Source organism: Sander lucioperca, chromosome 5 (genome assembly GCF_008315115.2).
Source record: "Sander lucioperca isolate FBNREF2018 chromosome 5, SLUC_FBN_1.2, whole genome shotgun sequence".
Classification (NCBI taxonomy): domain Eukaryota; kingdom Metazoa; phylum Chordata; class Actinopteri; order Perciformes; family Percidae; genus Sander; species Sander lucioperca.
This window is the reverse complement of record NC_050177.1, coordinates 19180431-19193956: the sequence shown is the minus strand read 5'-3', so window position 1 is coordinate 19193956 and position 13526 is coordinate 19180431. Positions and strand designations below refer to the sequence as shown.

General features: G+C 39.6%; 1 protein-coding gene across 3 annotated transcripts in view; it reads right to left on the bottom strand.

Moving 5' to 3' along the window:
- Positions 1-13526, bottom strand: part of cntn5 (contactin 5) — a 138732-nt gene that overhangs the window by 12092 nt on the left and 113114 nt on the right. For all 3 annotated transcript variants that reach the window (XM_036001227.1, XM_031297540.2, XM_031297542.2), the window contains 4 exons: positions 11999-12119; positions 9926-10084; positions 6375-6524; positions 5348-5418 (listed from right to left, as the gene is read on the bottom strand). In XM_036001227.1, the coding sequence (XP_035857120.1) occupies positions 5348-5418; positions 6375-6524; positions 9926-10084; positions 11999-12119 (501 nt within the window). The remainder of the gene's footprint in view (positions 1-5347; positions 5419-6374; positions 6525-9925; positions 10085-11998; positions 12120-13526) is intronic.

The window sequence follows — 13526 nt, the reverse complement described above, 5'->3', positions numbered from 1 at the left end:
ATGCGCTCACATGCCTCGACTGCCAAAAAGGCCTAACATTCCTGCTCCGTCGCCTTCAATATCCATCTCCATTGATCATTGATGAAGTCCTGATTTATTTCCACGAGCATTTAGCAGAAATGAGAAGAAATAGGGCAGAGCTAAAACGACTTAAATTGGCAAGTGCGTAAAGGAGGACACTGCATCTAAGAGGAGCATCTCAGCATTGTCCTGCGATGCTCTTGAAAACTGACAAACTTATTGATAGGTGACCAATTATTCTAGCCCACAATGGGCAGAGAAGAAACCCCATTTTTGAAGAAGTACTTTCATTTTTCATTTTGGTTCACTCTGTACTTCAGAAGTGATTGGATCTGATCTGCAAAAATGTCTGAATAAAAACATACTAGATAATCAAACTCACACGCTCATTTAATGAGGTTGCAGAAACAAACTGTTCCAATCATGGAGGTTTGTTACTGAAAAGCTGCAGATATACAGTTCTTATATAGAGTCCTTAAAAAATAAATGGTTTCACTAAGAATCACTTTTTGTAATTACTCAAATTAATGCATGGCTTAAAGTGACTCTTTATTAGGGTTTAATGTCCAACCAAGCACCAATCATGGTTTTGTGTAACTTTTAGTCTCCCTTGATTGTTCTTCCAACATGGGGTCCTGCATTTATTTATGAGGTCTTCACTGTGTTATACTTGCTGCTCTAATGACACTCTTTACATAGTATAACTCTCATTTATAAACAGGAAACGGTCTACCACCAAACACCATCCCATCTGGAATGGACATTATCCCCCATAATGTGCCACTGAGGGGCACTTCTCCTCATGTGAAGGTTATCTTCCCAGTGGCAGTTGGGCTCCCATACTTAATAACTACAAGAATAACTGTCAGTTACTTCCACATCTGTTCACTGTTCCCCTGTTAATATACCCTTCAACTGATCTCAATTGCAAATTCTCAGCATTGCTCATAGTAATTCTGTACATGCTGTGCCCTGAACCTGGCTGAGAGCCAAGCTGTCCACTTGGAAACAGTTCACACTACTATTCTTTTTACTTGGTGGGACAGTTAGTACGGTTTGTACAACCATTGTCAAGATTTAAAATTACAAAGAGATAGTCATAAACATACCTGGATTCATTGGAAAAGACTCTGAGATTCAAGGTTAATCAGCATTGTGCCTCTCTGCTGGGACCAACAACATCTTAATCACTGGCCTGGCTGATGCAGCTCTGTGTAATACATGGCCCAGCTGGCCTTCTTTGAGCTTTGTCAGCAAATTCTGTAATTGTGACAAAGTTGTGCCCTCAAACTCTAAGACCCTGGATGGTTAAACAAAATTTCCAACAGAATAAATGGGAGCCTGTTTAAAATGCAATGAGCTGTGATCCTGGGGTTGTGCTATTGGTGTGCTAATGATGAAGCAGGAGTATTTGCCCTGATTGTAATGACAATCGGCAAAACTAACAACACTTGGACACAAAGCTCTTTAAATCTTAAAATCACGAGAGCCAATGACAAGAAAACACCATGCACATAGTCTGTAAACTGCATCCACAGAGGATCTGTCCATAGTCAATATTTTAAGTCAATCTGAGATTTGTATTGTTTGAATAGGCTATATTTGTTATACCAATATATTCTTTGCCGCTGCCATGCCTTTATTTCCCTTGGGACCAATACAGTTAAATCTTTATCTCATACAGGTGCTTTCTCTTTACAATAAACCACTTCAACCTCTGATCCTGTGGAAAAGCATCTTGCCCAAGTGGACTAAAGCACTTTCCTGTCTGGTTGGCTCCCTAGTTGGAACTACAAATGTTCTAATACCATTTTCTCCTTCCCGATACTGATTCCTGAATTTGCGTATCAGCTGATAGAGTACCGATACGTTACCACTGCATTCAAAATAAATAAATAAATAAATATATATATATATATATATATATATATATATATATATATATATATATATAATTTTTAATTTTTTAACAGCTGTATACTACTGACCATGTATGGATGTGCTATGATTGCTATCATTGTTCATATGGCCTGGCTCAGGTTGCAGAGAATGAATGCCAAAGAACTTTATTTTATTATCTACTAAGTCATAACGTAAAAATAATATGAACTACTTTAGAGTAGACTTTTTTTCGGAGGTAAATTATGTGATATCAGATTGGTGCATAAACTCACATACTCACCGATACCCAATCCAGCATTTTAGGCAGAATGGGAGGCATTTCTGATACTCGTATCGGCATCGGAACAACTCTAGTTGGAAAAGTTGAAAGCCTTTCTTCCAGGCTCAACATGCTCAAAGAACATGCACAGAGAATTAAATTTTAATGAAAGCAAGTCAGAGATCAGAAATCACGTAGAATACTGCAACAGATGGGCCTACCATGGCCTGCCTCTCAAATGGAAGAAAGGTCACTTTGCTCTAATGACGCGCGCTAACCTGAGCCCCCCTCACACCTCACAGGACCCTCTCTCCAAGACTTTCTCCTGGTATCAGATTGCTGTGCAGACTGCAACATCCACCTCTGTGTGTTATCCCACTGGATAACACACAGGTGTTATCCAGTGTGATATAATGTGCATCTCTCTTGCCCTTTTCTATCAGAAGGGTCACGTTTTCCTGGGAGTTCAGAGCATCAACACCTGGGTTATCTTTGTTTCTACAGCTGTGTAGCTGAGCTGTTTGTCTGCTGGAAACAGTAGAGACGTCACAGTATCAAACAACTGTGTGTGTGCTCCCGTTATCAGCTGAGTGTATATTTTTTTCAACCTTAGAACAATCCTTCAGCAACGCATTAAGACATTAACATGTAAGGAACACTGACTACAGTAACTAATCAGACTGAAGCTCATATCTCAACCACCAAACAGTGTTCAAGGCAACAATTTAGAATTTACAATTTAGTTTTTAACATTAACATTTTATTTATTTTTTTTTTTTTTTAGAACATAACCACCTTGTCTCTTACCTAATATACTGTTTATGGACTATTACCAGTATGGAGTCTTTGTCCATACAAAAAAATTGTTTACTGTTGAGAGTTACTTTTGGTTGTTTTGGGGGTTTGTTCGGTGTTGACACATTGAAGAAACCAGATTTCAAAGCAGACAATTAGATAAAAACACAAAAATATAAATGAGAAAAATCACAGTCAAGAACACCTGCCAAGATCTACTTGGACATTTGATGCAAATCATTTTTCAGCCAAGAAAAACACTATTATAATTTATTATTTGTTTTTCATTAAAATCTAAAAAAGAGTCTATGAATCAATCAAGTTTCTGCTGAATTTCCCCCCAGACAGACCTACTGTAAGCCACACTGAGTGTTTGAAAAACGAAATGTAAAATATGTTATCAACAGTTGTCTGAGTTTAGATGATGCCAACCTCCTACGTTAACTCTGTTCCTTAAATACTCCAGCAAATCGCTCAATACCTCTGTCCTCCTACCTTTAAGAACTAAGACTATTCTCACCATTTTCTCCCTTGAGTCTGCAGCTTTCTGTTGTTGTTTTAATGAGATCCCACTGTGTTGGTTCGGGGAATAGGACGCAGGTCCCCGGCACACACTGAGTCAAACTGCAGCTACTCCTCATATCTCCCCTCAAGTGAATGCAGCTGACTGTAAACTAATGCAATCATCTGTAAAACTTTAAAATCATTAAACCGTTTCCTTCAAGCTTATGAACCACATGGACTAGCGTCGTCCATCAACCGTGCTTTACCCCCCTTAATAATGTCTGACAAGTATTCCCAGGCAACAAAATGTGAAGGTTTTTAATAAATGGCACATGCAGTAGCAACTTCTACATGATTATTAAGTCCATTCACATGAAGGATTTATTACTTAGTGACAGTTTCATTTCTAAGGGAACAATGGCGGAGCTGTTTCAGCATGGATGTTTAAGGGGAACCTTGTTTCAGTGGGCTTGTTTTCACTCTTGGATTTTCACGCTGAATCTCAACCTGCGGGTTCAGAAATGTTCTTAGCAGCGGGTGGCTGATGATAACTTCCCTTAACATACACATTTATTATCACATTTTTAATCTTGGTGAGTAATACTTTCTCAAGTTTAATGATGAATATTTACACCCTATAGGTCCCTTCCCACATTTAATCATGTACAAATCCTAAAAATAATTATCATTCTGTGCTTTAATGCTGGGGTTTTCGATACTGCAGACACTGCTCTTTTTCAGAGGGTCACACGCAGGAAAGGTTGAGAAACACTGGCTTACAGGATCAAAATGAACTCATAAATCACATGATGACAAATCAGCATTTATGTTTATTATGCTCTGTATATATATTATCTCAACTTGTTCCTTCTTCAATCTGGCCTGAAGGACTTCAGCATGCCTATTATTATCATCAGTGTGATACTACAGATTACTGTAAACCTGCTCTAAAGTTGGGCGAGTTTATTTTGTTTCAGATAACAGTGACAGTGAACTTCACCGCACAGAGTGATTTGGTTGAGCCCAAGATTAAAGGACTGACAGGACTTTCCACGAAACATTACTTTAAAAAAATGTTGCTTCATATTTACACACCAGTTGGCAGTATTAGTATTAGTATATCTTATGACATAAAGTTGAACACATTTCTATTTCTTATCCGTCTCATTACCTGCTGATTAGATGAAAGCAACTGATCCCTGATCATCTCCTCTGATGACTAATAACACCTTTAGTTGGGGTCAGAAGACATTATGCAACACATCGACATCAACATCAACACAGGTTCATTAGAAGCAAGCATCTTTAGCACTCCAAATGTTGATCTATTGACTGGAATTACATTTTATTTCATTTTAATTAGAGCGCAGCTGGTAGTTCTACATTCAAAGTCTTCAAATTATACTGGTAACTTTAGTGAACTCTTCCAAGTCATTATAATTTTTGAAGATAAGAATTTGGATTCCAGTATAATTAATGCATGACCTGTGGCAGTTTCTGCATTAGTTTCTTTAGAAACGGAGAGATTATTCTGTACAGTAAGCATTTTTAATTTCAAGCACATTAAAGCCCTCTCTTATACAGCATGAAGATATATCATTATTATATCCTCACTGAGGAGATTTGAAAACATTCCACAGTTGGAATGTCATGTTGTTGACATTCCTAGATATAGCAGGAAACTGCAAAGATGATTTTTTTAGCGAGAGTAGACTAAATAAAAGCTTCCATTAACTAACTGTTTATTCAACATAAATCTGAGTTTGCTCAACTGAAACACCAGACCCACTGTGATATTTGCGTTTTTTGCACATACAGTATGTTGTCATGCTTGTGCTACAGAGGCAGTTTGGCAGGGGAGCCTACCTCCCACGAGATGACCAGTTCATGCCTGCGGCCGTTCCCTCCGCTGACGTTGGCTGGTGCCACTGCCGGGACTGTGTGAAACAGAAAAGGTTAACAATGCATCACTGACATGACACTGCAACTCATTTTAACCAGTTTTTGAAAGAAAGAAAAGATGAAAATACAGAAAAAAACAACCTTTGAGATAGTCCATGCCCTTCATGACCACCTACATTTGAGCTAAACTTGGATTTTTACATAATTGTTAAGTTTGTCATAATGATTAAAAAATGCATTTTGTGAGTCAACAGATGATTACTGAAAATAAAAACACTGTTTAAATGATGCGTTTAAAAAACACTACTGAAGTAAAAAAATAAAAAAATAAAACCTTTAACAGCATCAGAAAACATTCAAAGCTCAGTTGTTGTTTGGTGTTTGTGCCTGCGTTCAAATACCTGTCGATCAAATTGAGAGTGATAATAGGTTCCTGTGTTTGTTTTGAATTTTGCACTCTTTTGTTGACATTTGGATCACAGATTATGATTTTAAGGATGAATTAGCACACTTGTGTGTAGTTACAGTAATTAGTCCTTTAATTATGCTGAAGAGATAGGACCGATAAATAAGCCACTTCCAAGTGACCGCTGACCTTTGTAATTATAACATTTTATGGATGAGAAACGAGCAGATAGTGAAGCGGCACGCTTGATCCAGACCGTCTCAGTCCATTTCTGCTCACCATAAACAGTGGATTCTGCTCTGTGTCTTTGCCTCAGGGCATTAAAGGAGAGGTTTCTTTAGCAGAAACACTAAGCTTGTTGAAATTCATGTAAGCAGCTTATTTTCAGCCCTTTTGCCCAATTAAAATTGAGTAAATTAACAATGAGTACATGACATGGTCATGAAGTGGGGACACCAGCTAGTGGAAGCTCTCAAGCTACAATCATCAGCACTATATTATATATGATTCTGGACTCTGGGTGAATGTGTATGTCTGTCAGAATGTGACTAGAATGTAGTGTTTATCCAGCATTGATGGCTTTACCTGCTTCTTTAGTCCTAACTCCTCTTGAAGGCGCACTGGGATCTCCGGTCCCGATGGCATTGCTGGCCACCACCCTGAACTCATACTCCACCCAGGGGTTGAGCTCCACAGCTATGGCTGACTCCATGTCCCCCGTCACTGGGTCTGGGTCTGCAGACAAGAGGGTTGCTTATGTATTTATTTAACCAGGACAAGCACTACATAACAAGTCCTGTACTACTGTTAACATTATGTGCTATCTGGATAAAGGGCCACGGGCCAAAAATGTGAAAATGTATTATATCTTATATTTTTATGTAAATCTAAAATAAAATTTTGGCTGAATCAAAGTCAGTGACGTAAGCATGGCTCACAGCACGTGAGGGAGAGCGGGAGAGAGAAAGAATGCCGTAATTCTTGTAATTCTTTGTAGATAAAACTTACGTACCTAGTTTAATAAGGAAGTTTACCAGCACTGTGCTTTACATTGCCATACAACTCAGATTAAGTACTTTTTAGCTGCACAAAATGTATGTTTCGTAGTCATGGTTAGGATTTTACAGCACTTCTTAAAATAGGACAATAAGCATGAGCGTGTCAAATGCCATGGCGGGCCAAAACAAAGGGAGCATGGGCCCCAAATTTGGCAACCTTGATGTAAGAAGTTAAGTGTTTGAGAGTGTTCATGTCCATATTGAATAAAGAGTGTATATATATATATATATATATATAAAAAAATACCACAGGATATACCAAATGTAAACATACAAAATCACCAGTACATTTTAAGTAGTAGTGTTCATACATGTACGTTTCGTATAAAATAAGACCTTTGAGTCTGCAGCAGGACAATAATGCTTTACCCACCGACGTGGCAATCAGGAAACCGTTCCCTATCACAGACACCATATAGTGTGTTCGCCATTTTGTAGTGGTGTTCGAATTTCATTCACTATATAGTCCACTATAAAATACCCACAATGCACAGCTGTTTTAAGTGTACATATGATGCACCCTTCATTTTACTCCCGTATACCACAATGCAACATGGCCGCGTTTTCCCGGAGGAGAAGAAGAAGCAGATGTCACCGCGAAAACTGAAAAGGAAAAATGGCGTGGACTTTCCTTTCTAAACAGTGAAAATGTAACATGCAACGTATATACAACCTTTTACTATTCTCCTGAGTGCTGTGTTTGTTTCAGGGACGTAATAGAAGTATTTCAGTTTTGGTTTGTTTACATGATGCTGGGCACGTCTCTGGGCTGTAGCCTGCAGGCAGTCATTAACTGCAAAGGATTATATACGCTGACATATGATGACTTTATATGACGGCTTCAAGACTGTGTCAACTTGTCCAATTACTTTCTGTTCTGTTCCCTAAAACTGGGGGACAATTCCTACACTGTTTACACCTGGGTGTGAAAGCTGCGAATTGACACTTTAACCTCATAGCCATTGTTTTTCAAATCCAGTATGCTGGAGTACAGAGCCAAAATACAAAAAAGTACCACTGTCTTATCTTAAGGACTGCACAGTAGGACGCCTCCTCTCCAGATTCACTGTGACTTGGCAGATTTTTACACCAGGTGGTGTGGATATACCATTTACTTAAAAATGTGTTTGCTTGATGTCTGTACAGCAGCTTACTCACATATTTAGAGCACATTAAGAAGTATAAATCATTACATAGAGGGAGGCTGATTTCAGTCCATTTTCACAGTATCTACAGAGGACTTGGAGAGCTATGCAATTACAAATCACATCCCGAGACTGAAAAAAAGTCAAGATTTATGAATGTATTGTGTTGGAATTGTTGGGTCTCTGTAAATGATAGAGTGTGGTCTTGACCCACTCTATCGATAAAGTGTCCTGAGATAACTCCTGTTATGATTTGATACTGTAAATAAAATTGAATTGAATTTAATGTATTTTGAAGAGAATTACGAGCAGGTAACACAACTAATCTAGTTTCCTGAGGGCTGCCAAAGTCGACCTCCGTCAATATTGATCCTGCGACAACAAACAAACACTGACTGAAAGCATATCAGTATCACAAATGAACCAGAGGTCTCTCTGTGATAACTAAGGCACTGTTCAGTGAAGCTGAGGAGTTCCCACTCTTATCATCCAAAGCAGATCATACTGAGACCACTCTGTCAAGCAAGCTGCTCTTCAAACATGAGCTGATAAGTCTGTTTGCAAGGAGGGCGAGCTAAAAGCCCAATCCCCTTCATGCTAATCTTAACAAGTTCAACACTGACAATACATCACAGAGTCCTAATTGTGCTTCATCAAATTAAATGTGGTTGAAGAGACATGCTGTGAGAGGAGTGTATACAAAGTGTGATTTATATATCTGTGGGGATGAGTCATTATCACACCTTAAACTCTGCTATTATTATCACACGGCATATTAAGATGGATTACACACAATGCTTAGCAAGCCTTCATCCTTTAACGCTAAGTGATAGTAATTGATGGTTTTTCTGTCAAGGTACAGGGGAAAAAATTTATTTAATTAATTTTTAAGCTGTGAAAGTGCATCTATACTAAATGAACATGGATAAGTCTTATAATTCAAGCCCGAAAGGTTAATTTCCCACTAACCGCTGATATGACGCTGAATAAAATTCAAAGCAATGACATTTGGTATCGGCTCCAAATTACTTTACAGACAAGTTCACACATAAAACCAAAGAGAAAGAAAAAAAACTGCATTACAACTTCTTCAACAGGTATCTGAGAAAAGATGAGTTTTGTCTAGAGCAACAGTGTAAGACACCGGATCATTACTTCTGGATTTAAAAGTCTCTTTGTGAGAACTAGTGCAGTGCCCGTTTGGAGCGTGTGCCTGTTTGGAACGGGCTGATTGCTTGGTTCCTAGTATGTTTATTGATTTATTTTTCACTGTTGAAATCATGATTTTATCATCATCATCTGACAAAATCCACAAACACATGAGTTAAAGACAACAGCTGTGCTGTGAGTTCGTCTGTATTTACTTAAAATGATCACACAGAGAGAAAGTTAGAAGCGATAGAGTGTCTATTTTACTTTTCCTCCTGCACAGCCCCTATCTGCAATACTAACGACACGCCCACCACATGCCCGTCGGCTCGCTGCTGCTCCTCAGTCACTGAACAGAAGAGACAGAGAGAGGTGTTACGGCTGCAAGATAGAAAGACCTCACTCTCTCCGGACAATACCGGTGTCTCTCTTCTACAGAAAGTCTCTCTTTTGAACCCGTCCCCGCTGCTGTACAGAGGCTTGTAGGCCCTCCGTTGGTATTGAAAAGCAATCAGCCATCTAGGGATGTAGCTACTCCCCACCCCCGCTGCTGTACTGTGCACGCGGGAGACACACACACGCACAGAGATTCCTTGTTGTTTAGATATATAAACATGCCTTGCCACAACAATGTTTATTTGTGTCTCTTGAAAGCAGTAACCCTGCTCTCGTTGGGCTGGTTTACCATCTCCGTACATGACTTTGGGCAGGATTAAGGCCTTTGTATATGGCCCCACATTAACCTCACAGATCTAGAGGCTACAATTTGCTCCTTATCGATTACCTGTTTTGACAGTTTGCCAGCCTAATGAAAATGGGCTGCGGGCCTGTAAATTATAGGTGCTGATAGGGCTGTGGTTGTCCAGGCCACGAGTCCAGGACAGGGTGGCCGTGGTATCAGTGATCTCCTCCACTATCACCACTCCAGGGGGTCCAGGAGGACCTGGTGGAAAGAGGGGTAAGAGACAGATGAAATTACAGATTTGAACCAGCAATGCTTCAGAAATGTCATGACACAAGGGAACAACAAAGGCAATCTCTGTTGCTGTTTGAATCAATTCCACCTGGTCCATATTGTGATGTCTTAATCCTGCTTTGTTGCTGTTAGATACACTAATGAATGCAGCCATGCAAGCATTAAGTGGGATGTGCATATGGTGACAACAACAATTCTCTGTTCCACTAACAGACAAGAACACGACATACTAAACTGATCCAGGATTGGGGCTGACATAGATCAGCTGCCAAAGACTTCACACTGATTCAGGCACATTGAAGTTTTCTATTTTGTTTCGGAGGCAGTTTACCAGTTCTGCTGAGCATGACTTTGTGGTAGCCCTTCCTGTGTTTTAATACAGCTGAACATGTTTTTAGCTCAGTCTTAAGAAAAAATTGTAATCTGCAAGTGTAGCAAACGTCTAAGGACTCTAGGGGGAACAGCTGTAAATGAAAAGCTGGCATCTGGTGCGCTCAATGAAATCCAATGTACTGTGTCCCCAAAAAGTGCCCATTAGAAGGTTGCACTGAAAGATGCATTTGCATTTTGGGCAATTAAGATGCATTTTGTGCATTTATCCTCCCCTGTATTAGCGCTTAATGTTAAATGACAGTCATTAAACACATAAAATACTATACTAGAGATGGGTTTTATGGGAGAAGCTAATGTGACAATGTAATATAAATATTGTTGTGATAAAGATATTTTAAATAATTGATTAAAGTAAGAAAAATACAGTGTGCATTGAAGTGTGTTCCGCTACCAATTTTTAACACATTTAAAACACATTTTTTGTATCAGTTAAATTTTGAATCATTAAATCTATAAAATGAGTATGAATTATCGCAGAGCCCTACTATATTCAATCATTAAGCAAAACAAAACTGGTCTTTACAAAAGTTTCTGTTACGTCATCTCTAAAGAAAGGATACAAGATGTCACAGCTTTAAAACATGAGCAGATGCTGCGTGGCCAATAATCGTTTCATCACACGATCAGTCGTCCGGTAGTACAGACAGTACAGTACATTTCCAGGATAAAGGCTTTGTCCCTCACCTTCCGCTCTGTGTGTGCTGCCGTTCTCAAACTCCCTTCGATACGGGAAACAAGTTTTGAAGAGAATTTTTATCGTGCAACAAGACAGAACTGCTTGCTTCTTTCAGGGTATGACTGTAAACGTTTACAAAGAATAATTTTACACCATTTACTATCTAACTGGGGCGTTTTGGGACCGATTGGTGGGATTGCTATGGATGAAGTACACACGGCGATACACTGGAAAGAGCAAATTATGTTTTACCATGTATCCATTTAATTTAAATAGCTTACGTTACTGTACTGTGTAAACAGTTAACTTCATTTAATATTGTATGTGGTGTTTTCCACCAAAACAAGTTCCTTCCAGAGACTATTTTGCAGAGCCACCGTCGCTATGTCCGGAGATTAGCGCCGCCCAAGACGATTGTGATTGGTTTTCAGCCAATCTGTTCAACACATATTAAACTTGTTCATGCAGACAGACCGCCTGTACAGCCATACTCACAGTGACCACAACAAATTACAAGATGTAAAGGTCAAAAGGGGGGTGTAGAAATTGTTGCTGTGCAATTGTCTCCACCAGGAGCAAACTTCTGCTGCACTTAAATCAAATTGGAGCCAATTTCCTACATTCACAGACACCATGAACATTATTTCACAGTATTGTTGGTGATGGCTTCCTGTCCATTTCCACTGGACGAATAATTCGGTATGAGATTAACATAGTGGTTCAGTTCAAGGCGACAGTGAGTCACCGCCTCCACTAAAGAGTGTACACGACATCACAGTGTACTGGTGCAATGACACACATAACAAGCTCACCTCGAACCAGAAGTTCCGCCTCTGCAAACACAGTGTCAGCACTGGTCTGGGCCCGGCACCCATACTTCCCAGCATGCTTCAACAAAATGCTCCTAATCATCAGATCCACTGTGGAGGACTGCTGCAATTGGGAAAGAAAAGAATAAAAAAGTAGGTATTAAGCAAGCCCACAGTAAATGTGCTTGACACGAAATAGTGTGATTGCTTTACATCTTGTAGAGGCTCATGTGGCTTGAGAGATTCCTGTTTAATTCAGGTGCTTGCTTGCTGCTACATTCTTCAGCTAGCCGTATTTTCTCTCTGTTGAAATGAGAAACGCCTAAGGCAAGGCTGGGAATAATTCAAGGTCTACAGGCAGCTGTTTAGCACGAAACCTGATTAAAATTACAAACCATGCATCAGCCAGGAATCTGTTGTGGCTGTAAAGGATTGTCACTGCTTTTTTCTCCAGAGCATGGGTAGTAGCAGAGGACACATCAGGACAGATGGGATTTTAACATCCACTGTTGGTAAAGGAATAGGGACATAAAGAGGACTCCCCACTCTCTTGCAAATTTGTTTTCAACTTCATTTTATGGTTTAGTCACTAATGATTTTCTAATGAGTATTATGGAGAGGGGAAATATAAGATACTGCTTTGTAAAAATATAAAACTAAAGTAAGCTTGTTGGAATTCGAAATGTCTTTTTTTTGTTTGCATCTAAAAAGGGATTCATCAAAAAGAGTAAACTGACTATTTCAATTCAATATAACACATAGGGCCCTATCTTGCACCCAGCGCAATTGACTTTGTACACCGACGCATGTATCATTCCTATTTTGCACCCGACGCACAGCGGACTTTTCCCTCCACAGACTCACGTCGGTAAAATTACTGCTATTTTGCAGTTTCAGAAAACAGTTCCGCCACAGACCAGGAAAAACCTAGTCTAAAGTCAGTGGCGCGTTATTCAGATGCTATTTTCTGGGCGCATGCTTGGCCGTAATGTAGTGTGCACACCGCGCATACACTTTGCTTCTCTCATCTCACGGACCCAGCAGTTCCCATTTATGCAAACCATACATAAATACAAGGAAAAATATGACCTTGTTTTACACAACATTTCCATGAATCATGGATGTGTTGATGACATAAATGAGGAAATATTAGAGGACTTGAGATGTGATGTTGAACTGCATGTGCCGTTGCCACTTAACCCAAATGCCCCAGCAGCAGCACGAGGGAGAGGAGAGACAGAAGAGCTGCATCGTCTATAGTGAGGTAATCTCGGTCTAATGTTAGACTACATTGCAAAAATATTACCATGCGTTCATAACCTCGTGATTCAGCGAGAGTGAGCCCAAAACATCAGAAAGTATGTTTCTGTGACATTTCTTTATTTACATTTTGACAAAAAGAAAAATCAATAGCAAACGTCGGTCTCCTCGGCTGTAAACAGCTCCTGGCGTGCGCCCATGGATGTATTAAGAGCGTGCGCCTAGCAAATCCGCCATGATAATAGCAATCCGCCATGGAACAAGCGTGCCT